Source organism: Myotis myotis, unplaced genomic scaffold (genome assembly GCF_014108235.1).
Source record: "Myotis myotis isolate mMyoMyo1 unplaced genomic scaffold, mMyoMyo1.p scaffold_m19_p_2, whole genome shotgun sequence".
Taxonomy (NCBI): domain Eukaryota; kingdom Metazoa; phylum Chordata; class Mammalia; order Chiroptera; family Vespertilionidae; genus Myotis; species Myotis myotis.
In genome coordinates, this window is record NW_023416324.1 from 184,207,600 (window position 1) to 184,235,068 (window position 27,469).

Genomic DNA, 27,469 nt, shown 5'->3' on the forward strand with positions numbered 1-27,469 from the left:
GATTCCGGTCAAGGGCATGTACCTTGGTTTCAGGCACATCTCCAGTGGGAGATGTGCAGGAGGTGGCTGATCGATGTTTCTCTCTCATCAATGTTTCTAACTCTCTATCTTTCTCCCTTCCTCTCTGTGAAAAATCAATAAAATATATTTTTTTAAAAAAGAAAGCCTTGTGTACTCAAGCTATCTTATCTTGTCTAGCAGACTTGGCTCTCTTCCTGGTGCCCTTGTCCAGGCTTCTGTCCCTTTCCAAGGCAGGTCCTAGCTAAGATTCCTTATGTCAAATGCTACACTCTTTCTCCAGGACCCTTCACTGGAAATACAGTCATTGAATTCATATGTCAAGGGGACAGAACTGTTTAAAGTACAAGCTAGCTAGGTAGATAGATAAATTAAGATGAGAAGTTCCTTGAAAGAATAAACCATTCAATAAATTCTTAGTGTCATCCACAATTCCTAAGATGCTGAATGAACAGATTTCAGACAAAAAATACCAAAGGAATTGAACTGAATTTCAGTACTTAGCATGTTGAAGTGTGTGACATATTTTCCCCAAGCAATAAAATAATTTCTGAGGTGGGGAAAATGAAATGTAAAAGATTGAATTACTGAGATTATTCCTTTGGAGGATCAACTTTCCCACCTCTATCTCTGAATTTGGTGACAGGCTGGACCATCTTTCCTGACTTCCCTCTCACACTTGCTCTTCTTCCAATTTATTCTCTCCTCTTTATTTGTAGTTTCTTTCTTTCCTTCCCTACATCCCCCATCCATCTCCATATTCTTTTTTTAATCTATACTCCTTCAGGGCAGCAGAGAATCGGAGCATGGGAAAGTTAGTTTTTGGTTATGGACTATCTTTCTCCACCCACCCTCAATCACAAGTGTACACACTGCCCATGCAATCACTCTTCAAATCAGAGTGCACAAGATTTCTCACTTTTCTAGTGTGTTTGAATCTACTAATATATCTGAAAAATTATTAAGTTTGTTGCAATAAATGGACAACATTTGTTGTAATGGTCTTTGTTTCTATTACCTAAAATTATGATTAAATATATTATAACTAGAGGCCCAGTGCACGAATTCATGCACAGGTAGGATCCCTTGGCCTGACCGGTGATTGAGGCCTATTGGGGGCTGGTCGGCCAGGGGGAGGGGCTGTGGGAGGTTGGCCAGCCAGGGGAGTGGCCGCAAGAGGTTGGCTGGCCATGGGAGGTTGGCTGTGGGAGCACACTGACCACCAGGGAGCAGCTCCTGCATTGAGAGTCTGCCCCCTGGTGGTCAGTGCGCATTATAGCAACTGGTTGACTGGTTGTAACAGTCGCTTAGGCTTTTATATATATACTAGAGGCCTGGTGCACAAAATTTGTGCACGGGGGTGGGGGCGAGAGGTGGGGGGGTCCCTCAGCCTGGCCTGCACCCTCTCCAATCCGGAACCACTGGGTCCTAACCACTCACCTGACTGCCTGCCTGATGCCCCTAACTGCTCCCCTCCTGATCTGATCACTCTAACTGCCTATCTGTGCTCCCCTCCTGGCCTGATCCTCCTAACTGCATATCTGCTCTCCCTTCCTCTCCGCACCCTTCGGACCCCCGGCACAGGTGTGCTGAGAGCTCTCCACTGCAGCCCCATCCTAATTGGTCATTACATGATGGTGTCCCAGACAATTTGCATATTCCTCTATTATTAGTATAGATAGATTGTCTAATGTTACTTATAAATATGAAATGTTGTTATCAACATATAATAGTATCTATCCTATCTAATAAAAGACAAAAAGGGTAATTGACCGTACCTTCGCTATGCTTCCCATTGGCTAATCAGGGTGATATGCAAATTAACCGCCAACAAAGATGGCGGCCAGCAGCCACGCAGCTGAAGCGAACAGGAGGCTTGCTTGCTCCAGTGATGGAGGAAGCCAAAGTTCCCCGCCTGCCGCGGCCCGGTTCTCAGCTCCGAAAGCAACAAAGTTTCAATTATAGAAGCTAAACAAACCCCAGATACCTGCTTTCAGCCAGTGGTGGCCACGGAGCTGGAGCTGGCCCTCAGCTCCAGTGACAGCAACGAAGTTTCAATTATACAAGGTAAATAAATCCCAGAATTAAAAACAAAAGATAAAAAGGAGAAACTGGGAGCTTCAGTCGCCGGCCAGCCTGAAAACGGCCCTCAGCCCCTCACCCAGGCTGGCCAGGCAACCCAGTGGGGACGGACCCCCACCCTGAAGGGGGTGTGACTAGCTGCAAATAGCCATCAGCCCCTCACCGAAGCTGGCCAGGCACCCAAGCGGGACCCCCATCCTGATCCGGGACACCCTTCAGGGCAAACCAGCCGGCCCCCACCCATGCACCAGGCCTCTATCCTATATAGTAAAAGGGTAATATGCAAATTGACCCTAACAGCAGAGAGACTGGGGATGACTGGTCACTATGGCACACACTGACCACCAGGGGGCAGACGCTCAATGCAGGAGCTGCCCCCTGGTGGTCAGTGCGCTCCCACATGGGGGAGCTCTGCTCAGCCACAAGCCAGGCTGATGGCTGCCAGTACAGCGGTGGTGGTGGGAGCCTCTCCTGCCTCCTCAGCAGCACTAAGGATGTCTGACTGCAGCTTAGGTCTGCTCCCCGCTGGCAAGTGGACATCCCCCGAGGGCTGCTGGGCTGCCTGAGAGATGTCTGATTGCCATCTTAAGCCCAATCCCTTGGGGAGCAGGCCTAAGCCAGCAGGTGGTCATCCCCTGAGGGGTTCCAGACTGCGAGAGGGCACAGGCCGGGCTGAAGGACCCCCCCCCCCCCCGAAGTGCACAAATTTTTGTTCACCGGGCCTCTATTTTTATAATAATTTTGAATGTCTCATAGGATTAAATGTTTTATTGTAACTAAATATTAACACTGTAATGACACATAGATTTCACATAATTGTTTTTCTCCTCTATCACCATTCTTAACCCCTCAAGGCATTTAGGAAGTACATAGCCATCTATAATGCCACATTAGGTATAGTTACAAAGATTCAGTCCTTCTAAGAATTTATCACTTAAGATTTTTATTCTAAAATGTTTAATGAATAGCCATGGAATTCTGTTCTATCTTGGAATTATTAACATTTTCCAATTAAAATGTCATATTTCCAAGTTGGTTATAATACAGCATCTTCTAACCTGTCATCTCTGCCTGAAAAACAAGCTTCAGAAATTATAATCACTTTGAGCCAAACGAAGCTATTTTATACACTTCAATAGCCAGTAATTAAGATATGAATCATTGCTTTATTCATATGAATCAATGGGCTATAAATCACTTGACATAGATTTACAAGACTGTACAGATTTAGCACTTAAAGTTTCACAAATAGAATTCACTTTCCTTGATGGAGCAAGAGTTTTCCAAATGTGATGAGGCCATTATTTCAAATTATCTAATTTGATTAATAAAATTTTAGATGTGGAAAAATATCTTAGCTCATTAGTCTCATTCATTCTACAGATGAGTTTTACTAAGGGTAGCAACAGAGAGGCTATAGTCCTTTTCCAAGGTCAGGTAACTAGTTAGTGGCAAAACTAAGATCAAAAGTTTTATTTCCATTAATTGATTCTTTTTATTAAAGGTATTAATGTTTATATCTTACATTTTACTTATAAAAGTACCAATATATTTATTCATAATGCTTATTTTTTTTACCTTTGAAATCACTAAAATGCTTTCAGTTCTCTAAGAGCCTTGTTGATCTTGTTCATCAATGTATTTCCAGCACCTTGCAGCAGTTCCTGGTACATAATATGTTTTCAAGAGTTGCATGAATAGCATTGTAATTGATCTTCAAAAATCTACATCTCCTTCTAGTCCATTGTCCAGCCTGCATTCGAAGTGACATTATGCAAATCCTAATTCATCGTATCATCACCTGCCTGGTCTGACCTCTATCTACATTTCCAGCTTCATCTTACACCATGTTCACTTTCTTTCTCTCTCTGTCTCTTTTTTTTTAATATGGAACACTTCACGAATTTGCATGTCATCCTTGCGCAGGGGCCATGCTAATCTTCTCTGTGTCATTCCAATTTTAGTATATGTGCTGCTGAAGCAAGAACCACTTTTCTTTCTCTTGAGTTCTCTCCTGTCTTCCTTGTCAAGGATTTTCACACCTGCTCTTCTTTTTACCAATCCCTCTGATTCCCATTCCTTTAACCTATGGTAGACAACTTCTACTCATCCTTTAGCATTTTCTCATTTACCACTTCTAGGAAGGTCTTTTCTAACTACCCACACTGTCAGAACTGCCATTACACAGTACCCAGCACCATGAGCATTTCTTTTGTGGTACTCATCAAAGATGTGATTATTGGATTAATGTTTATCTCCTCCACTGTCTAAACTAGTTGAAAGTAGGGAAAACATCTTTTTATCCACCATTCCTATCACTGCCTAACACATAGAAGGTACTCAATTAAATATTTGTTGGAATACAAGTGAATACATTAATGAATTAATTAACTTATTTTTATTATAATACTAGAGGCCCAGTACACAGGTAGGGTCCCCAGGACTGGCTGGCAATCAGAGCCGATTGGGGCCTTTCAGCTGCCGGCCGGGGCCTTCCTTCGTTCTGCGCCGCTCCCTGGTGTTCAGCACATGTCTTAGCAAGCGATCAAACTCCCTGTCTGCCGGTCTCCCGGTTGAACTCCCGAGGGGACATTTTGCATATTAGCCTTTTATGTATATGGACTAGAGGCCCAGTGTACAAGATTCTTGCACTCGGCGGTGGGGCGGGGGCCTCAGCCCAGCCTGCGCCCTCTCACAGTCCGGGAGCCCTCAGTGTATGTCCAACTACTGGCAGTCGGACATCCTTAGCGCTGCTGCGGAGGTGGGAAAGGCTCCCACCATTGCCGCTGTGCTCGCCAGCTGTGAGCCCAGCTTCTGAATGAGCGGCACTCCCCCTGTGGGAGCGCATTGAACACCAGGGGCAGCTCCTGCATTGAGCATCTGACCCCTGGTGGTCAGTGCGCATCATAGTGACTGGTCATTCTGCCATTCAGTCGATTTGCATATTAGCCTTTTATTATATTACTAGATGCCCAATGCACCAAATTCATGCACTTGGGAGGGGTCCCTCAGCCTGGCCTGCGCCCTCTCGCAGTCCAGGAGCCCTTGGGGGATGTCCGATGCTGGCTTAGGCCCACTCCCCGCAGGCACGAGCCTAACTTAGCAGTTGGACATTCTTAGTCCTGCCGTGAATATGGAGGAGGCTCCCGCCACTGTCGCTGTGCTCACCAACCGTGAGCCCGGCTCAGGGCTTCTGGCTAAGTGGTGCTCCCCCTACGGGAGTGCACTGACCACCAGGGGGCAGCTCCTGTGTTGAGCGTCTGCTCCCTGGTGGTCGGTGCTCATCACAGAGCTGGTCGTTCCACCGTTCAGTCAATTTGCATATTAGCCTTTTATTATATAGGACTAGAGGCCCGTTGCATGAAGAGATTCGTGCAATAGGCCTTCTTTCCCCTGGCTGCCAGCACCAGTTTTCCTCTGGAACCTGGGACCCAGACCTTCACTCTGGCCACCGCCTTTCATCTTCGCTCTGAACACAGTCTTCACTGCGGCTGGAGCCTTCAGTCTTTGCTCCTCGCTCCAGCGGGAGTCTTCAGTCTCCGGCCAGAGCTGCTCCTATAGCTCCTACCGCCCCCCACCTTCCCCCTCATAGCTTGATCGCTGCTTTGCCTGCAGACCTCGCCAACGGGCTCCTGGGTCCCAGGGGGTCGCCTTGCCTGCGGCCCGGCTTTCCGATCACGATCACAGACTGTAGGCAAGGTGGCTCCTGTGCCGGGGTGCTGCCTTGCCTGCAGCCCGGTTTCCGATCACGATCACGATCACGATCACGGCCGCAGTGTCCCTCCGCCCAGGGCCGTACACGGGGGTCCCGGCTGGGGGCAGGGCTTAGGCGGCACACGGGGGCCCAGATGGCGGCTCGCACTGGCCCACCCAGCCTGCAGTATGCAAATTAGCTGCTATCTTTGTTGGCAGTTAATTTGCATATCGCGCTGATTAGCCAATGGGAGGCGTAGCGAAGATATGGTCAGTTACCATGTTTGTCTATTATTAGATAAGTCTAGAGGTCCGATGCCTGAAATTCGTACAAGGGGCTTGGCCTTGCAGCCACAGCTTTGGTCTAATTAGCATATTACACTTTTATTATTATAGATAATATCAGTGGTGCTTTGTCCAAAGATACTAAAGCCCGGCTGGTGTGGCTCAATGGTTGAGCGTTGACCTAAGAACCAAGAGGTTGCCAGTTCGATTCCTGGTCAGGGCACATGCCAGGATTGTGGGCTTGATCCTCAGGGTGGGGCATTCTGGAGGCAGCCGATCAATGATTCTCTCTCATCATTAATGTTTCTATCTCTTCCTCTCCCCTCCTTTCTGAAATCAATAAAAATATATATTAAAAAAAAATTTTTTAAAGACACTAAAGAAAGTTTCTATAATTTTACTTCTTTCTAACCCATTATTTATGACTTAAAAAATGAGTGGCATATTTTCAAAATTAATAAATTTAAAGAAGGATAAAATAATTTGCATCTTTGACATTTGCATAAATTACCCAAGAATTGAATGATTCTTTTTTTTTTTTTTCCTTTTTTTTTTTTTTTATTGCTTAAAGTATTACAAAGGGTATTACATATGTGTCCATTTTATCCCCCCGCCCTAGACAGTCCCCTAGCCTCCCCTATCCCCCCATGTCTTATGTCCACTGGTTATACTTCTATGCATGCATACAAGTCCTTTAGTTGATCTCTTACCCCCCTACCTCCTGCCCCGCAACCCTCCCCGGCCTTCCTGCTGCAGTTTGACAATCTGTTTGAGGCAGCTCTGCCTCTGTATCTATTATTGTTCAAAAGTTTATAATGGTCTCTATTATCCATGAATGAGTGAGATCATGTGGTATTTTTCCTTCATTGACTGGCTTATTTCACTTAGCATAATGCTCTCCAGTTCCATCCATGACGTTGCAAATGGTAAGAGTTCCTTCCTTTTTAGAGCAGCATAGTATTCCATCGTGTAGATGTACCACAGTTTTCTAATCCATTCATCTACTGATGGGCACTTAGGCTGTTTCCAGATCTTAGCTATGGTGAATTGTGCTGCTATGAACATAGGGGTGCATATATCCTTTCTGATTGGTGTTTCTGGTTTCTTGGGATATATTCCTAGAAGTGGGATCACAGGGTCAAATGGGAGTTCCATTTTCAGTTTTTTAAGGAAACTCCATACTGTCTTCCATAGTGGCTGCACCAGTCTGCATTCCCACCAGCAGTGCACAAGTGTTCCTTTTTCTCCACATCCTCTCCAGCACTTGTCGTTTGTTGATTTGTTGATGATAGCCAGTCTGACAGGTGTGAGATGGTACCTCATTGTTGTTTTGATTTGCATCTCTCGGATGATTAGTGACTTTGAGCATGTTTTCATATGTCTCTTGGCTTTCTGAATGTCCTCTTTTGAAAGGTGTCTATTTAGGTCCTTTGCCCATTTTTTGATTGGATTGTTTATCTTCCTTTTGTTAAGTTGTATGAGTTCCCTATAAATTTTGGAGATTAGGCCCTTATCGGATATGACATTGGCAAATATGTTTTCCCACACAGTGGGTTTTCTCGTTGTTTTGTTGATGGTTTCTTTTGCTGTGCAGAAGCTTTTTATTTTGATGTAGTCCCATTTGTTCATTTTCTCTTTAGTTTCAAGTGCCCTAGGAGCTGTATCAGTGAAGAAATTGCTTCGGCATATGTCTGAGATTTTGTTGCCTTTGGATTCTTCTAGAATTTTTATAGTTTCCTGTCGTACATTTAAGTCCTTTATCCATTTTGAGTTTATTTTTGTGTATGGTGTAAGTTGGTGGTCTAGTTTCATTTTCTTGCATATATCTGTCCAATTTTCCCAGCACCATTTATTGAAGAGACTATCTTGGCTCCATTGTATGTTCTTGCCTCCTTTGTCAAATATTAACTGAGCATATTGGTTCGGGCCGATTTCTGGGCTCTCTATTCTATTCCATTGATCTATATGCCTATTCTTGTGCCAGTACCAGGCAGTTTTGAGAACAGTGGCTTTGTAATACATCTTGATATCTGGTATTGAGATCCCACCTACTTTGGTCTTTTTCAGGATTGCTGCAGCTATTCGAGGTCTTTTTTTATTCCAGATGAATTTTTGGAGAGTTCGTTCTAGATCTCTGAAGTATGCCGTTGGTATTTTAATGGGAAGTGCGTTGAATTTATAGATTGCTTTGGGTAGTATGGACATTTTAATGATGTTGATTCTACCAATCCATGAACACGGTATGTTCTTCCATCTGTTTATGTCTTCCTCTATATCTTTTTTCAACGTCCTGTAGTTTTCTGAGTAGAGGTCTTTTACCTCTTTAGTTAAGTTTATTCCTAGGTAGCTTAATTTTTTTGGTGCGATGGTAAACGGGATTGTTTTTATAATCTCTCTTTCTGAAAGTTCACTATTGGTGTATAGAAATGCCTCGGATTTCTTGGGGTTAATTTTGTATCCTGCTACATTGCCAAATTCATGTATTAAGTCCAGTAGCTTTTTGATGGAGTCTCTAGGGTTTTGTATGTATAATATCATGTCGTCTGCAAATAAGGACAGTTTTACTTCCTCTTTTCCAATTTGGATGCCTTTTATTTCTTCTTCTTGCCGAATTGCAATGGCTAACACTTCCAGTACTATGTTGAACAGGAGTGGTGAGAGGGGGCATCCCTGTCTTGTTCCTGTTCTTAGGGGAAATGGTGTTAGTTTTTGTCCATTGAGTATGATGTTGGCTGTGGGCCTGTCATATATGGCTTTTATTATGTTGAGGTATGATCCTTCTACTCCCACCTTGCTGAGAGCTTTTATCAAAAATGGGTGTTGAATTTTGTCAAATGCTTTTTCTGCATCAATTGATATGACCATGTGGTTTTTTTCTTTCAATTTGTTTATGTGATGTATCACGTTTATTGATTTGCGGATATTGTACCATCCTTGCATCCCTGGGATAAATCCTACTTGGTCATGGTGTATGATCTTTCTGATGTACTGCTGGATCCGATTTGCTAAGATTTTGTTGAGGATTTTGGCATCTATGTTCATGAGGGATATTGGCCTGTAATTCTCTTTCATTGTGTTGTCTTTACCTGGTTTTGGTATTAGGGTGATGCTGGCTTCATAGAATGAGCTTGGAAGTGTTCCTTCCTCTTGAATTTTTTGTAGTAGTCTGAGGAGGATAGGTTTTAGTTCTTCCTTGAATGTTTGGTAAAACTCCCCTGTGAAGCCGTCTGGTCCTGGGCTTTTGTTTGCTGGAAGCTTTTTGATGACTGCTTCAATTTCTTCCATAGTTATTGGCCTGTTGAGATTTTTAGATTCTTCCTGATTGAGTTTTGGAATGTTGTATTTTTCTAGGAATTTGTCCATTTCCTCCAGGTTGTCTAGTTTGTTGGAGTAGAGCTGTCCATAGTATTTTTTAACAATCATTTGTATTTCTGTGGGGTCTGTTATTATTTCGCCTCTATCGTTTCTGATTTTGTTTATTTGGGTCCTCTCTCTTTGCTTCTTGGTGAGTCTGGCTAGAGGTTTGTCAATCTTGTTTATCCTTTCAAAGAACCAGCTCTTGGTTTCATTGATTTTCTGTATTGTTTTTTTGGTCTCTATGTCATTTATTTCTGCTCTAATCTTTATTATCTCCTTCCTTCTGCTCACTCTGGGGTTTTCTTGTTGCTCTCTTTCTAATTCTTTGAGTTGTAGAGTTAGATGATTTACTACCATTTTTTCTTGTTTTTTGAGATAGGCCTGTAGAGCTATAAACTTCCCTCTCAGGACTGCTTTCATTGTGTCCCATAGGTTTTGGATTGTTGTGTTTTCATTGTCATTAGTTTCCAGGATGTTTCGAATTTCTTCTTTGATTTCATTGGTAACCCAATCAATATTTAATAGCATGCTATTCAGCTTCCGGGTGTTTGAGTATTTTGGGTTGATTTATTGTAGTTTATTTCTAATATTATGCCATCGTGGTCTGCAAAGACGCTTTTTATGATTTCAATTTTCTTGAATTTGGGGATACTTTGCTTGTGACCCAATATATGGTCTATTTTTGAATATGTCCTATGAGCATTTGAGTAGAATGTATATTCCCTGGCTTTCGGGTGAAGTGTTCTGAAGATGTCTATTAAGTCCATCTGATCTAGTGAGTCATTTAGGATTGCTGTATCTTTGCTGATTATTTGTCTAGAGGACTTATCCAGTGCTGTCAGTGGTGTATTAAAGTCCCCTACTATGATTGTATTGTTGTCGATGTCTCCTTTGATATCTTCCAGGAGTTTTTTTATGAATTTGGGTGCTCCTGCATTGGGTGCATATATGTTTACCAGGATTATATCTTCTTGTTGTATTGATCCCTTTAGTATTATGAAGTGGCCTTCCTTATCTCTTGTTATGGCCTTCACTTTGAGGTCTATTTTGTCCGATATAAGTATTGCTACCCCAGCTTTCTTTTCCTTTCCATTTGCCTGAAAGATATTTTTCCATCCTTTCACTTTCAGTCTGTGTGAGTCCCTTCTAATGAGGTGGGTTTCTTGTAGACAGCAGATGTATGGGTCATGTTTTTTTATCCATTCAGCCACTCGATGTCTTTTGTTTGGAGCATTTAGTCCGTTTACGTTTAAAGTTATTATTGAAAGGTAGTTGTTTGTAGGCATTTCTGTTTTTGTGTGGCTGTTTTCTTTCTGAGCTTTTTATTTCTTATTTTTATACCAGTCCCTTTAGCATTCCTTGCATTGCTGGCTTGGTGGTGATAAACTCCCTTAGCCTTTTTTTGTCTGTGAAGCTTCTTATTTAAGAATTGAATGATTCTTGTACCATAGTTAGCCCAGCTGAGTGGAAGAAAGTTAATGTTAATAGTACTAAATAGATTCAGTTAAGACTTGCCACTGTTATGAACATAGACAATTACCCATATCAAAAATTTAATTTTCTTACAATCTACACTTTCATGTATTACTCACTGACACTCTTAAATTGCTTTTTCCTTATTACCAACTGACTTGCAAACATTTGGGATATCCCAATGTTATACTGCCTGCCAATTTAGTTTTGACTGCAACTCCATCTTTGTAGAGTAGTATTTGCTAAGACAATTTGAATGCTTTGCTTGTCCTTAGCCATATTTATGTTGCTGCTGTTTAAATGAATGAAAAAATGTAATTGCTAGAGCAATTGATATAAAAGTGGAACCCAAGTCATCAAAAAAAAATGTGGATAGCTGACCTCAATTGTATGCCTATTTGACAAAAGCAGATTAACTGAAGGTTTAATAACGAAAGGAAAAAATCACATACAAGAAACAATAGAAATGCATTGGGGAAGATATTTAAAAGTTGAGATACAGTGTTGCAAATGATATTCCACTGCATAATGCAACTCTATGTAGATCCTATACATAGAAAACAATTGTCTATATAGAAATATACAAAATGTTCTTACATAAATATTGGAGATTATTTCTCCTTCTCTTTTCTACTTTTGGGGCACTTTTCAAATTTTCTATCATGAGTGTTTTGGTAGACGATTATTGTTTTCCTGGCGGTTGATCATTTAACCCTAATAATAGTCTGATTTCACTTTTAAGGTTGTCTGTGAACAGATGTTTACTATAAAATTATTTAAATTTTGCTGTTTGAAAATTTTCATAAAATGTTGGAGGAAAATTTGACAAAAATTTATTTTAAAATGAGAGTATAAAAGAAATGTAAATGCAGACTGGATATTTGATGATATTAAGTAATTATTACATTTATATTTGTTTGGTTATAATCTTTAAAAAGATCTTATTATATATTTATTTTTTTAATATCTTTGTATTGATATCAGAGAGGAAGGGAGAAGGAGAGTGAGATAGAAACATTAATGATGAGAGAGAATCATTGATTGGCTGCCTCCTGTATGCCCCCCCCCCCCCCGCCACACACAAACACACACACACACACACACACACACACACACTGGTGATCAAGCCTGCAACCCAGGCCTGTGCCCTGACTGGGAATCAAACCAGACTTTTAAGACCCTTGCTAAGTTTTTCTTTGGTTTTTCTAAATTGTATTTATATTTTTATTCATGTAGTTGACTTAATGGGCTTCCCAATTCATATATTTTTTCCTATGGTTATGATATATTGGCCCTGAATATGACACCTTTACTAAATCCTGGGACAGAAATAAAGCAAAGGAATGACCATTTACTGATGGAATTCATAATTTATGAGATATGAGCTCAAGGCAATGTGGTCCAAGAGAAATTTTAAATCCTTGATGACTGAAGTACTAGAATTCTAACAAGCATAAGGGACCAAGTAAACAGTGTGTGAGGTGATAAAAACCAGACAAGCAAGCATATTTTAGACAAAAATAGTAAATCAGAAGAAACCTAAAATGCAGGCAATTGTACAATTCCAAAAGTTCTTAACCTTTGCCTTATAGCGAATGAACTAATGGGTACCCTAGGAAATATTTTGTGAGTTTCTGTGACGATTATATGAAATATTAGTGCTTAGGATAGTGACACATGGAAAACACTCAATATTTAGTATTAGTATTATTTCTAATTAGTATTAGTATTATCTTTTTGTCACACATTTATTAGGTATCTGTTATACACCAAGCACTGTGCTAGGCATTGGAGATAAAACTATAGAACAAATTGATGTGGCCTCTGACCTCACAGAGATCAGAGTTTAGTGAGCTCTACCTAGAGTCTAGCCCTCCCATTTCCCATGCTTTTCTTTTTGTTACAACTGGAGTTCATAAAGTCATCCAGAATAAAGAGGTAATTTTGTCTTAATATGTATAAAATAGAAAAACATTTTCCTAATGCATACTAATATGAAAGTTGTGATGCTTGATATAGTCACTGCTGTGGAGAAAAAAATTAATGCTTTATCTCTTATTACTTTTACCTTCTCTTTCACACACAGTTGAACTTATTTTATAGAGGGTATTAAAATATTAGGCTATTTTCTCCTTCATTAAGCATAATTTCTTTTAATTTTTCATTAACATTTTGCATGCTTCCCTTTTTAAAGATTAAATGGAGCTGTTTTGGGTAATCTGGGGTTGAGATGTTTATCAATATTTTCAAATTACATTGTTTTATTTTCCTAATTGAAATCCTTTTCTTGTTTCTTTTCTTTTCTTTTCTTTTTTTTTTTTGCCTGAATGTGACTGATCAAGAAGTTGATATGTATTAAATCAATACCCTTGAGTACACCAATGTGAAATTAAAAGCCAAGAATATGTTATCATATAGTAGGTACCTCTAGACAGCACTTCTGTATTGTTTGATTTTTTAGATTGTGAACAAGGATTACTTTTATAATTTAAACTTATGAAAATAGAACATCCCCAATTGTGTCATTTTCCCTGCCAAAACTGTCACTTCCTATTAATTACCAATAACATACATTCAAGAACTTGCCTATGAATGTTAAGTGTTTTACCAACTCTCCCCTAATCATAAAGAAGAAATACGGTTTCATGCTATGAAACTCAGGAACATAAATTAAGAGGCCCACCTCCTGAAAAGTTTTGGAATACCTTAAGGTAGAAACCACAAATAATATATTTATTTAAAATTTTACAATTAGAAATTAAATCATCTACCCATAAACTATTTTTTTTAATATATTTTATTGATATTTTACAGAGAGGAAGGAAGAGGAATAGAGAGTCAGAAACATTGATGAGAGAGAAACATAGATCAGCTGCCTCCTGCACACCCCCCACTGGGGATGTGCCTGCAACCAAGGTACATGCCCTTGACCGGAATCAAACCTGGGACCTTTCAGTCCGCAGGCCGACGCTCTATCCACTGAGCCAAACCCGTTTCGGCTACCCATAAACCTTACAAGTAATAGTGCAAATATAAAAACAACAACAACAAAACACAACTTGAGGTTCCAGTTTATTAATATATCCCACTATCTTGTTATAACTTTAATGAATATATTTACTATCTTAGGTTCCAAGAGAAAAATCAAATATGTGTGTAACAAGATTATCACAATGAAAAGAACTTTTTAGAAAAATAACAAAACACCTTTGTACTATCTTGATGAACAAGCTCTGACTTTACTTCTTGCACATACCTAAAACCCCTCAAGACAGACAAGTTTTTATTATTGTGGCACAGTTTCTCTTCCTTTTTTTTTTTTTTCCTTTTAAATATATTTTTATTTATTTCAGAGAGGAAGGGAGAGGAGGGAGAGATAGAAACATCAATGATGAAAGAGAATCATTGATGGCTGCCTCTGGCATGCTCCACAACTGGGGATTGAGCCCATAACCCAGACATGTGTCCTGACCAGGAATCTAACCGTGACCTCCTGGTTCATAGGTCAACACTCAACCACTGAGCCATGCTGGCTGGGCACAGTTCCTCTTCTTGAACCAGGAAAGGGAAATTTAAGCAGAGGCCTTGCTTCTCAGGCCATAGAAATGAAGGGCCAGGTTCTAGTTCATTGTCTTTGGCTGTCACCACATTACAGGGCTTCACTTCCTCCTGCTTCACATGATAGTCCTTTTTATATCTCCTCTCAAATGTGGGCATATTCTGCCAGAAGCCAAGGATTCCATTGTGGTCTCCCTTTCCCACGAATGCTGAACAGCTCAGACTGAATCAAAGTGCACTTGGCTCCACTACATTTGCAAAGGATGTGAATCTGCTTCATAATACTGGGTCCAAAAACACATCATTTTTCTTTAGTGTCCTAAATTAGATTTGTCTGCTGTTGGGGAGCACATGAGACTTTGGTTGGAACGTTTGTAAGGAGGACATTCTGAGAAAAGGGAAGTGTGTGGAAAGCCGCCTGCCCTATTTATTGGAATTCTGACTTAGGGGAGAGCTGAAGGTGGTGCCCCTAATTATTCCTTGACCTTTCCAAACAAGTCTGTGCACATGCAGATCCCCCAGGGGGTTATTGGAATCCTTATGCTTAAACCTTTGGGTGTCCTTGCTTAAAGGACACTACAAACAACATGTGTCCTCCCAAGATTACTTACCCTACTGATTGTATCTTAAAGATAAACTTCATCTCAAACTGCTGTTATAATAAAAGCCTAACAAGGCAGGTAATCAAAGCTGTCTGGTTCCTTTAGCCAGGAAGTCCCTTAGCCCTCTCTTTCACAGCAAACATTGTGTTGGAGTAATCCATTCAGCTGTCGCTCATGGTCTGCTGGTCAGCCCCAGCAATCTGCCTAAACTTGGTACTCATCAGAATTGGTGGGAAATTGAACCCATCTTGTTAAGCTATTATACAGGACACTGCAGACAGGCTCTCCTCCTTCTCTAAGATCATAAACAAACTGGATCACCAAAAATAATCCAGAAACATCAATGATGAGAGAGAATCATTGATCGGCTTGCCTCCTGCATGCTCCCTACTGGTAATCAAGCTTGCAATCGGGCACGTGCCCTTGACCAGCATCAAACCCAGGACCCTTCAGTCCACAGGCCAACTTTCTATCCACTGAACCAAACCAGCTAGGACTCATCATTGATGTTTCTATCTCTCTCTCCTTCTCCCTTCCTCTCTGAAATCAATAAAAATATATTTTAAAAAAAGTAATCCAGAAAATTTGGGGGAAAGAATTCTGGTCTTCAGTCATTCTGATTACCTGTCAGGTGTTAATTATTGAGGTCTGTAGGGAGCGGCTATAGGGTCAAGCCTTGGGCTGACCTGTGGCAGAGCCACATACAAGTCCCAGCTTGGAGGGCAGAGCCCTCCTAGCACAATTAAGCTTGACCTTATAGTCCTCCCTTGTTCCTAGGTAGCTAATGGGCGTGGGAGGTGCATCAAGTGCTGCCAAAACAAGACCTGAGTAATGAAATAGACTTGAAACTCGCAAGAATATTGTAAACATGTTGACCGCTCCCCTTGTTTTGCTTTGTGTGATCTGACTATAAAATAAAGCTTTGGCTTATAGGCTGTGTTACTGTTTCCTCATCCAGACAGTGATCCACTCGGTCCCAACTGTATTCTCTTGTCTGTCTTCTTTAATCCTTCACCACTCCCCCTCAGGTTCACCCCTGGCCGTGCTGGACATGAATTATTTGCAAGTAGGCTTCTCTACTCCTTTCATGCTACACTTGAACAAGAATATCTTTTATTCCCGCCAATCATGACATTCCCCCAAAATCAGTCCTCAGGCATTCCCAAACTACCCCTACTTAGCAGCTGTCCCAAAAAGCTGTGTGGGAGTAGTTCTGAGATCCTCATTACCCTTAGAATTGCCTTCACTGTGTTTTAGGAAATAGGCACTAGAAGTCAGACCAGAATCCATCTTCACCTCAAAGGACTGGTCTCTAGCTCTCCCTCTCCTCTTTCCCTCCTCCAGTGATTCTGAAATACAAAATGGCTATCTTCCTATAGTGCTGATAGGATCATCAATGTCATGAAGTTTTTCACGGAAAGGAACTCTCACTCCTATATGTACTTTGTTTAATACTACTTTATTATAAGAATTGTTTAAGCATGAGTTATTATGAGATACTAAATCAAATTAAATTTCAGCATTGATTATTTACGGAGACATTGAAATATATCAAAATTTCATAATTATTAGTTAAAAATCAAAAGTCTGATATATCAAATTTTGTTAAATATGATATATACATTTATCAAACTAAACACAAATTATATAGATTACAGAACTTACTACTTTTAAGTATTTAAAAAAGTACTAATGCTATGGATTTATTTTTTTTTGTTATTTCTATACTATTTTCATTATTCGTTCTCATTCCTCTTAGGAATTATCTTCCTAGGGTACAGAAATATTAATTACTTTGAGGATATAGTACCAAATAAAAAAAAAAAAACAGAAAACATCAATCCAAGGTGTCAGCATATTAGGCCAGGTTGTAACTTTTAAATTTCAGCTGCTCATCTCCAGGCTGTACTTCCCTTTTGTACCTATTTTTTTGTGGTCAAGATGACAATGTGAAACTTACAATAAGGTATTTTGGACAGAGAAGAGTCAGTAAGAACAACAGGAGAATAAATCATGGACTATTAGAGCTAGAGAATACCTTAAAAACAGTCTCTGCTACTTCATTTTCTAAACAAGGAACATGAGAAGGAAGAGGAAGAAGATACTGGTGGCAAGGAGACTATTAAATTGGCCTTTATAATAGTTCATGAATCATGCTTAAAAAAGAAGTGTGAGAGCCAGAGTAAACAAAATTAAAGACTTGCTAGTGACTGATTAGATGTAGGAGAATAATATAAAGCTAGGTAGAAGTGCAAGTTTTTATAACCCACAGCATGCTATAGGGAGTTGATTTTATAGCAAAGTATAGTTTATTTCCAGCCAAGCTTAACTTGTTTCTCAAGGCAATAAAATTAGTAGAGCCACTAATGGAGGCACTGCCCTTGAACAATGCTATCAAATATCCTCAAAAGGACTGGTTATCAAATTCATTTTTCTTCATACTGTGTAATAACTTTAGGTGTTTTAAAAGTGCTACTCAAAGTGTGATCTGTAGACCAGAACCAGTCTATAAACTATTCTAAGTTTGCAATGAGATAAGTACAGAAATTACAAGTTAGCATTTAGAAACTTGAATAGCTTGCTGTGACATCCAAGTGGATGATCACAGGGTAACATAACAAAAATACTGGCTTGAAAGAATTGAAAAAATAACCCTGGTCTTTCACCAAGGATGGTTTGAGAAGCTCTGTTTTCAAAGACAAGAAAAGATATTTATAATACAAGAAGTTATAAAAGCAGGTAATAAAACTTTATGTTGTATGAAACCATTTTTATAACTATATACATTTATTTATAGTAAGAGTGGAAATATATTTTTAAAAGATTAAATAATATAATGTATAAAAAATACTTAGAATACTGTCTGATACAGAGAAACACTCAAGAGGTGTTTGTGACAATGACGATAATGATGACGACACAGAAGACAACTATGCTGGGACCTCTGTAGTTTCCAGTCCTATTCTTGCTGCTTGATAACCATCAAGGATTTTCATTTTATTCCAAAGCTGCTATTGCCATCACTGTGCTTACTATTTTGTGTGGGTTTTTTTTTTTTGCTGCTGGTGCAGACCCCAACCCAGAAGTCTCTACCTTATTATTGTGCCATTCCAAATACACAGTCATCATTAATCATGGATTCTTCCCATGGCCGCCAAGCCTCATGGCTCTTTCTCTTTTGGGTCAGTTTCAACAGGTATTAAGAGGCTATTAAGCCTACCAAGAAACCTTACACTACCTTAGGCTGCTTAAAAATCAAAATGCATAGTGTTGCTTGTGAAAGTCAGCTTATGTCTTTCCTTATCTAAATTTATAAAAGAAAACAAGGAGTTTTATAAAACCCTATAATTTACAGAGGAGGAAGCTAGGTGGAAGAGGTCCACAGACCACATGGTTGGTCCATAACTGAATTAGGACTCCATGAGTGCTGCTAATGACAGAATCCAGGGCACATGTTGGGTGTCTAGGATGCATGAGAGACTGGGAAGTTGACATTCATAGCTTCCAACTTGCAGACGTGGGTTTCACAATGTGGGAAACTATAAACATTTAGAAAAAGTGTTCAGCCCTGGCTGGTGGCTCAGTTGGCTAGAGCGTCATCCCACTATGCCAAGCTTGCAGGTTTGATCTCTGGTCAGGGCACAACAAATACCAACCAATGAATGAATAAATAATTGGATAACAAATTGATATCTCTCTCTCAAAAAAAATAAAATAAAGGAATAAAAGATAAAAAAGATTGCTGAGTGGTCCCCCATATTACTCATAAATAGCAGTGTTTTTAGACTAGATGAACAAAGTTTTTGTTCTTGTAAATTTTTAAAAAAAAAGTTTTTCAAAAGATTTCAGGAGGACACAGATATAACAAATGCCTACTTTGGTACTCATGCAAGTTTTCTTTGAAATAATGTTCCTTTCATAGGGCCCAAAACTTATCCTATATAATAAAAGCCTAATATGCAAATTGACCTAACGGCTGAATGATCGGTGGAATGACTGGTCGCCATGATGTGCACTGACCACCACAGGACAGACGCTCAATGCAGGAGCTGCCCCCATCCTGTAGGCCCCAAGCCAGCCAAGGCGGGTGCCAGTGGGGCCCCCCCCCCAATTGTCCTGCTGGTCACCCCACAGAGGGAGGTGACTGGTGGCGGCAGCAGGGAGCAGGGCCCATGAATGGGCAGCGCCAGGCTGGCCAAGGCAGGTGCCAGTGGGGGCCCCCAATTGCCCCACAGGTCACCCCACAGATTGGCCCTGATTGCCGGCCAGGCCTAGGGACCCTACCTGTGCACAAATTTCATGCACTGGGCCTCTCGTTCACTATAAAGCATATGAAGAGTCAGATGATTCACTTTTTATTTTATTTCTAAATATATTTTTATTGATTTCAGAGAGGAAGGGAAAGAGAGAAAGAGATAGAAACATCAATGATGAGATTCATCAATCGGCTGCCTCCTGCACACCCCACACTGGGGATTGAGCCCACAACCCGGGCATGTGCCCTGACTGGGAATCTTCTGGTTCATAGGTCAATGCTTAACCACTGAGCCGCGCCTGTGTGGCAGATGGTTCACCTTTTAAACAATATGTAATAAATGAATATTTCTGGGGAGTTAGTTTAAAACTTTCCTGTTTATGTTTTTCCTCCAACGCTTCCTTTTTTTTCTCCTATTTTTACCTACTCTGCCTCTTTTTTCCCTTGTCTTTTTCTCTGAATCTATGATTCCTCTAAATGTACTTATTGATAATTTGTATAAATGACATTTTCATTCAATTTTATAAAAGTGTTGAGTTAATTTACCAATGCTTCATAATATTCATTCATTAAAAATATTTGTTAAGCACCTACTATGTGCCAGGCCACTAGGGATATGCAGTGAATAAAACAGACAAACCTCTTTCTTCTTAGTAGGTGTAGTAAGAATTTTAAATTACTTCAAGATTTTACAAAAAGTAATCAATGAGGTAGGATGAAGTTTAATAAGAGAAAAGCAAAATTACAGTAAATAATTCAATTTTCAACAACAATATATCTTTAATGTTGAGTTTCTTCATTTTGCTATAAATTCTGGCAGTTATGGTAATCTACAACCTGGCTAAAACGAAAGGTTAGCCTAAAAAGTCAGGAGGTATCTTGCTCAACATGGAATCTGTAGGAAATATATCCTTTTTAAGAGTCCCCATAGCAAACTTTGATTAGAGAGTTGGCTTGGTTCCTATCAACTCAGTTTAGGCCTTGAGGAGAACAAAACACATGAACTTGGAAAGTCTGGCAAAGGATAATATTTTACAACAAAAGTACCCTTTTAAATATGTTTAGCTCAGGTTGTCCTTCGGGATTCGAGTGTTTTGTAGGGTTCCATTGACCTACTAAGGATTTTTTTCAGGTTGCATTTCCCCATTTATTAATATTTTTTAGTATAGACTCGTGTATTTTTTATTTCATTCAATGGTTTAAAATCCATCATTATTGTTCATTTTGATGTTAAAATTACCCCAGCTTTAACCATTGGGATATCCTTAAAGCTGCCTCTTGACTCCTTTTGACCAGTCCCCTTCATTTTTTAAGCACTTCTCGATCTTCTAACACAAAGGGTCAATCCTGTATTCTATCTGCCAGAAAGAGAGAGAGGGAGACACGGGGAGAGAGAGAAGCGGGGAGAGAGAGAAGCGTTGGTTGTGATCAAGCCCCCAACCTGGGTATGTGCCCTGATGGGAATAGAACCCTCGACCTTTCCATACACTCGAAGCCGCTCCAACTGAACCACAGGGGCCAGGGCTGGAGCGTGGGATTTAGAAATCCAGACTTAGGTACTAGAACTACTACCAGCTTGCCATTGCTTGACCTATAAGAATTTGTAATTATCTTCCTCCACCACACAGCTAGAATTTCATTCCATTGCGAGACAGTGGATTTTTATCTCTCTGTTTCTCCATTCTGAGTCAGCAAGGCTTTGGACAAACAGTATTTCAGCTTTCCACCTGAGAACCTTCAGGGGGCAGCCCTTGGTCCCGGGCGTGCAGTAAGGACCTGTGTGCTCCAGAGCCCGCTGGGCGGCGCCCAGAGAGCAGCCTCAGCGCTCTCTCAAACCTGGAGTGAGTGCACTTTGCAAGGACACCGAAGAGGGGGCACGTCCGCGCTCCCACTTCCTCCCCGCGCCGCCTCTGATTGGCTCCTGGGCACATAAGACACCAGTGAATGAGGCGCCGGCCCTCGCAGAAACTTGCTGGAGGTCTTGGGGTGGCATCGCCCTTTTCGTCCGCGTCCACCCGCAGACGAGGCGCCCCGGGGGAGGATGAGGACGTCCTGCGTGGTGCTCACCGCCCTGGTGGCGCTGGCCGCCTATTACATCTACATCCCCCTGCCCAGCTCCCTGGCCGACCCCTGGAAGCTGATGCTGCTGGACGCGACTTTCCGGGGCGCACAGCAAGTGGTGAGACGCAGCCCAGCGCTGGTTTTTCTCTCCTTCCTCTTAAGCGGTATCTGAAGGGGAAGCAAAATTTCCGGACCGTATCCCACGAGAATGCATGTTTTTCTAACGCAGTGAGGCAATTGCTTTTTTTTAAGGTGGTTCCATGGGGCATTTTTATTTTTAGGGTTTCGCATTCGCCGCCTTGCTAGCAGCGGCGGGCTCGCTCCGTGTCTCCTTGTCTTCGTGGGCTACGGAGATGGTGAAGTTCTTGCATAGCATTTGACAACTGTTTAACCCTTCGTCTGACCTACACAGCCTCCTCTTTCTTGGTTTGCAACGTCAAAACAAACAGACAAACACAATCTTTCGCCCTAGCCGGCGGCCGGGCAGACTAATGGGTCCCGGGTTCGATTCTGGTCAAGGGCATGTACCTCGGATGGAGGCTCAATACCTGGCCCTGGTCGGGGCGCCAGCGGGAGGCAACCAATCTGTGTGTCTCTCACATCAGTGTTTCTCTGTCTCTGCCTCTTCCCCTCCCTCCCACTCTCTCTGTCTCAGAATCAATGGAAAATATTCTCGGGTGAGGATGAACAACAACAAAAATCTTTCAGCGTTTTGGAAACCTCCTCTCCCCCATTTCATTCTCCGATAGGGGCCGGCCCAGAGCGAGTTAGCTTTTAGGACAGCTCTGGAAAAAACCGGCTCTCATTCCCAGCAATGCAGCCACCTTAAAAGCAGAAGCCGGCACAGGCGGTGTCCCAACCAACATCCCCAGGCTGTGGAGCTCTCCGCTCCCGGGGGCCAGCAGTCTGGGCTCCTCTAAGCACTTGAGGAACCGCTCAGATCTCCCATTTCATGCGTGGCATTTACCCGCTGAGCCCAAGGAAGAAGGCCAGGAGGCCGGGCTGGCTTGGCTGCAGGAGAGGCTTGGAGGCAGCAGCCGATGTTTGCATGATGCATTTGTTCCCTGCCTGCTCTGCAGCACTTATTTGATGTCCTTGGCTGTGGAGGAGATAACCTTTGCCTGAGCCAGAATACCCTGGCTTGCCCCGGCTTACCCTGATAGGGTAACATTTCTCTCTACTGGATCATGGCTATGTCTTTCCCCCCATAAATATTACTGTCTCTGCTTTATTCTGTGGTAAGAGGCCTTATTTTCAGTGCCAGAGACTCTAAAACCTAAACTACCATCTGCAGCCAAGGGGGAGAGCTATGGTTGTACAGCATTTCTGAGCAGCTTGCTCTCTCTAAGCTCCTAGCCTTCCTCCAAAATCAAGTTTCCTCTCTTCCCCCAACCTTAGGCTTTAATCTCAGGTTATTTTTGTAAACTTTTTTTTTTTTTTTCAAGAATGACTAGAGAAAGGGGCGGGGGAATCATGACTTTTCCTACTATTCCTTATCCCTCTCCATCCTCATTGTGTGTAAGAGTCCATAGTCTCTGAGGTTTTGTCCTATCAAAAAGCTCCTTTACTAGCGCATTGTAGCATATTCCTAGTAGGGATTTGCTTCTCACGAGTCCAGCCACATTCTCCCCTCCCCCCCCCCCCAAAGTCTCCTGCTGTCTCCTAGGAGGTGTCTATGAAGCTACAGTTCCTCTTCCTTCCTTTCCTCCCGCTCCCTAGAATATTAACATGGTAAAGAATGCCCACCCCCTTCTCCAGCATTGATGTCATGAAAGGCAGTCTTCATGGAGGAAGCCCTGAAATCCCTCTTTTCCTTCAGAAATTATGGAATTTGGGAGTAACATCCTTCAAGGATTCCGGGGTACAATGGTATTTACCTGGAGTGAGTTAAATAGCCTTTAGGAAATAGTAGATAGTAAGTAAGAAAAAACGGTGACTAAGAAGAAGAAGAAAAACGGGGGTGAGGGGATGGGGGGAAGAATGAAACTTCTGTGTTGGCCACAGAGATTAATTTTAGTTTTCAGGTCACCAAAGAAGTCTTCCCCATCATACGTAATCTGGGGAAAACCAGGTTGCAAGAAAAGCCATTTTTTCCCCAACGAGGCTACCAACCCATTAAAGTCAAGGTCTTTGGATCCTATGGTCCTTTACAGAATGTGCCCCTAGCTGGTGTTTGGGAATGATAATGTATGTAATGCCAGGTCACAGATATAGATGAAGCAGCAAAGTGTCCTCACCTAGCACCATAGCTTGGTACTGGCTTCGCACAGAAGTGGCTCTCATCACTCGCCTTCAGAATTGTGAAATAGAAAAATCATTCAGACCACACGGAAGCCTCTAATGCCAGGTAAAGCAATTTTCCAACGTTGTTTCAGATTGTCCTGGGGAAGGACAATGTGGCTTGACACCTTGTAATTAGATAAGAGCATGAGTGTTAGAGTCCTGCCTTCCCCAAGCACATCCCAGCCAGACCACTTACTGATTGGGAGGCCAGGCAATTTCCTAACCTGTTCTGATCCTCAGCTTTCCCTGTATACTAGGGCTAGCCTTGTAATGTTGTTGTGAGGTTTTAGTAATGTACTTAAAGGCCTGAAAATTGTAGTTACTCTTTTAAGAGTTGTCCCATAGGTCTGCTAGGCTGGTGGAGATGCCCAAATCTGTGGGTTTGCCTAACTGTGTTGGAACAATAAAACAAATGTAAATTGGAAGTAATTGAAACCTGGGGAGCTACCACAGACATTTCATGGCATAAAGTTTGTTAGCCAAATAATTTTAGAGATGATTGGTTCAATACAGAAGCAACTGAAGCTACTTCGGAAGTGAAGCTTGGCCTACTTCCTAACACAGCAGACTCATGCCTCCCCATCAAGAAGAACACAAATGCTAACTTTTATTCTATTGTCATTGGCAAATGCTTCACCCCTCAATCTGCTCTTACCTCCTTTATCTTGTGCAGAAGAATTATGTTTATTGTACTTTTCTTCCTTGGAGTCCTCCAATATTATCTAAGACACAAGATAATATTGTGTCTCTCAAACACAGCTGCTACAGTAGATTCATCTAGGGAGCTTTAAAAAATCCTGATGCCCAAGTCACACCTTATACCAACTTTATTTAGAATTTCTGGGAGGTGAGACTCAGGCATCAGTGTTTTTAAAAGCTCCCCAGGTGATTTCAAAGTACAGCATAATTTGAGAACCACTGTGCTTTAAGAGAAATAAAATGCATTGCAGATGTAGATAATGTATTTTCCTCAAACTGCTCAAGTTACATTGCACATATGTTGCTGGGAATGAGCCTCTCATATTAGCATGGATTAGTCTACCAGATTAGTTGGTTGGTACTTTGGCGCTAAGAGTCTAAGGGGATAAAATCCTAGCAAGGCAAATTTCAGTGTTACAGCAGAGTCATCAATAAGACTTGAGCAGTGGAAAAGCACACACTAAAGAAGGTCTGGGAAGACAGTGAAGAGAGGTTTAGATAAAGATTGGGCAGCAGAAAACTAGAGGGACAAAAGAACGGAGTTTGGGGAGGTTCTGATACTGATTTCAAACTGCTATGCAAGCAAAGAGTTTAAAAAATGGTAATCCCCATATGGGTGAAGATACTGAGAAGTGTATGTGGCTGAGTTTGGCAGAACCCATTGAAAGACACAGAAGCATATTTATTCTTTGACCTAGCAATCTTTTTGGAGAAATTTATTTTAAGTAATTATAGATATAGACAAAACTGTAGCTTATAATTTACAGGAGCAAACACCTTGTTCAACCAGTCCAAAAGCACTGCAATTATGATAAGTATGGCGGACCACTCAGCAACCTTTTAAATCTTTTATTCCTTTATTCGATTTTCTTTCTTTCTTTTTTTTTTTTTTTGAGAGAGAGAGAGAGAAACATCAATTTGTTGTTCCACTCATTTATGCATCCATTGGTTGATTCTTGTATGGGGATTGAACCTGCAACCTTGGCTTATTGGGACCACACTCTAACCAACTGAGCTATTCAGCCAGGGCTTATTCCTTTTTTTTCTTTCTTTCTTTCTTTTTTTTTTTTTTAAATCAAGTAGTGTTTGTTTTTTTTTTTTTTTAATATATTTTATTGATTTTATACAGAGAGGAAGGGAGAGAGATAGAGAGTTAGAAACATCGATGGGAGAGAAACATCGATCAGCCACCTCCTGCACATCTCCTACTGGGGATGTGCCCGCAACCCAGGTACATGCCCTTGACCGGAATCGAACCTGGGACCTTTCAGTCCGCAGGCCAACGCTCTATCCACTGAGCCAAACCGGTTTCGGCCTTTTTTTTTTCTTTTTTGTAGCATTATTTAAAAGAATGAAAATTTATGAACAATAAGAACAATTAAGTAAATTGTGGTAAACCTACAATTTGGGACACTGTAGAGCAAAAAAAAAAAAAAAAATTAGCTTGAAAAACAATGGTTAGTGGCCTACAAAAGATTTGTAATTTACCTGAAGTGTGAAAATGCTACATAACAGAATACATGCTCATTATCCTATTTAAAATATCTTTTAAAACATCTATATATAAAAGGCTAATATGCAAAGTGTCCCCTCAGGAGTTCGATTGCTCACTATGATGTGCACTGACCACCAGGGGATGGCGCAGAATGAAGGAAGGCCCCGGCTGGCAACTGGCAGCCAGGGAAAGGAGGCCCTGGCCGGCAGCCTGAAGGCCCCAATTGGCCCTGATCACCAACCAGGCCTAGGGACCCTACCTGTGCACAAATTTCATGCAGCAGGCCTCTAGCATAGTTATGACGCCCTAGCCAGTATTTCCCAGTGGGTAGAGCATCAGCACGTGGACCAAAGGGTCCAGAGTTCAATTCTGGTCAAGCGGACATACCTCTGTTGCAGGCTCCTCCCTGGCCTGGGCCCACATCAGGGCGATTCTTGCATGAAGCAACCAATCGATGTGTTTCTCTCACCTCGATATTTATCTCTGTCTTTCCCTCTCTCTTCCACTCTGTCTAAAAACTGATGAGGGTTAAAAATCCTCGAGTGAGGATTAAAAACAAAACAACAAAAACATATAGTTATGAGTCCCTGGATGGGTAGCTCAGTTGGTTAGAGCGTCATCCCAATAAGCCAAGGTTTTGGGTTTGATCCCCAGTCAGGGCACATAGACGAAGCAACCAATGAATGCATAAAAAAGTGGGACAACAAATTGATGTTTCTCTCTTTCTCAAATCAATAAATTAAAAACACACAACATAGTTATAAATATCTGTATATATAGGTGTAGAAAAAGCAGAAGGATATAATTAAAAATATAGGGATTTGGGGGTCATAAGATTATATATTGTAGTTTTTCTACAATGATCATGTAATATAAGAAATTAAAACTTTTTTTGTAATAAGTGTTGCAGTAGGTTTCCTACTTCTAAAGTGGAATTGAATATGTATATCAATGTGGATAATTTTTTAGTAATTATTCTATGAAGAAAATCAGGCATTTTTTTTTAAAAGGCATCCTGGATCCCCTGATACAGCTATCCCAGTGGCATGCTTGATGCTCAGTCACTTAGCTGTAACACAGGTTGAAAGCCTACTGTGTGGAGTTTTAGGGAGATGCTAAAATGACCTAAAGGAAACTACAGCCTAGTAGACTGGACAAGCCTTGTTAACATACAGCTATTAAAAATGTAGGAGCTGACAGATGTTACAGAAGAGGTACAGTTACAGAAACTCATAGGACAGCACGGTTATATATGTAGTTTAGAAAGGCGGTAAGATGGTGAATAAAGTTAATGCATCTAAAGGGAGTTCAGAGTAAGAGCTTGACTTTTTTTTTATCTTGATCATCTCTTAGCTTACATGTTCTTCTTATACTTTGTAACTTTTTGAAGACATGTAAAAGAGGTTGTTGAAATTGGTATTTCTACTGAACATTCTCCCTCTTTCTTGTGGATGTCAGTGCTTTTGGACTAGTTGAGCAAGTTTTTTTATTATCCTGTAAAATGTCCCAAATCTCGTTGAAATTTAAAGTGATCTTATCTGAATATTCTGAGCATGATGTGCCTTTGGGCTTTGTGGGTGTGGTTTAGGTGACAGCTCAGCTGGATGC

The 27,469-nt window shown here is 41.2% G+C and overlaps 1 protein-coding gene and 1 non-coding gene across 4 annotated transcripts in view; one reads left to right on the forward strand and one right to left on the reverse strand.

The window, feature by feature from the left end:
- Positions 1 to 3,981: 3,981 nt before the first annotated feature.
- Positions 3,982 to 4,084, reverse strand: LOC118677813. The gene has a single exon (XR_004974539.1). It is a non-coding gene; the product is annotated as a U6 spliceosomal RNA (small nuclear RNA).
- Positions 4,085 to 21,230: 17,146 nt separating this feature from the next.
- The window catches only part of NCEH1 (neutral cholesterol ester hydrolase 1), a 65,349-nt gene continuing 59,110 nt past the window's right edge, over positions 21,231 to 27,469 (forward strand). Inside the window, exon 1 of one of the 3 annotated variants that reach the window (XM_036349937.1) lies at positions 21,231 to 21,502. In XM_036349937.1, the coding sequence (XP_036205830.1) occupies positions 21,268 to 21,502 (235 nt within the window). In that variant the 5' untranslated portion in view covers positions 21,231 to 21,267. The remainder of the gene's footprint in view (positions 21,503 to 27,469) is intronic. The other 2 variants (XM_036349939.1, XM_036349941.1) reach the window with 2 other exon arrangements.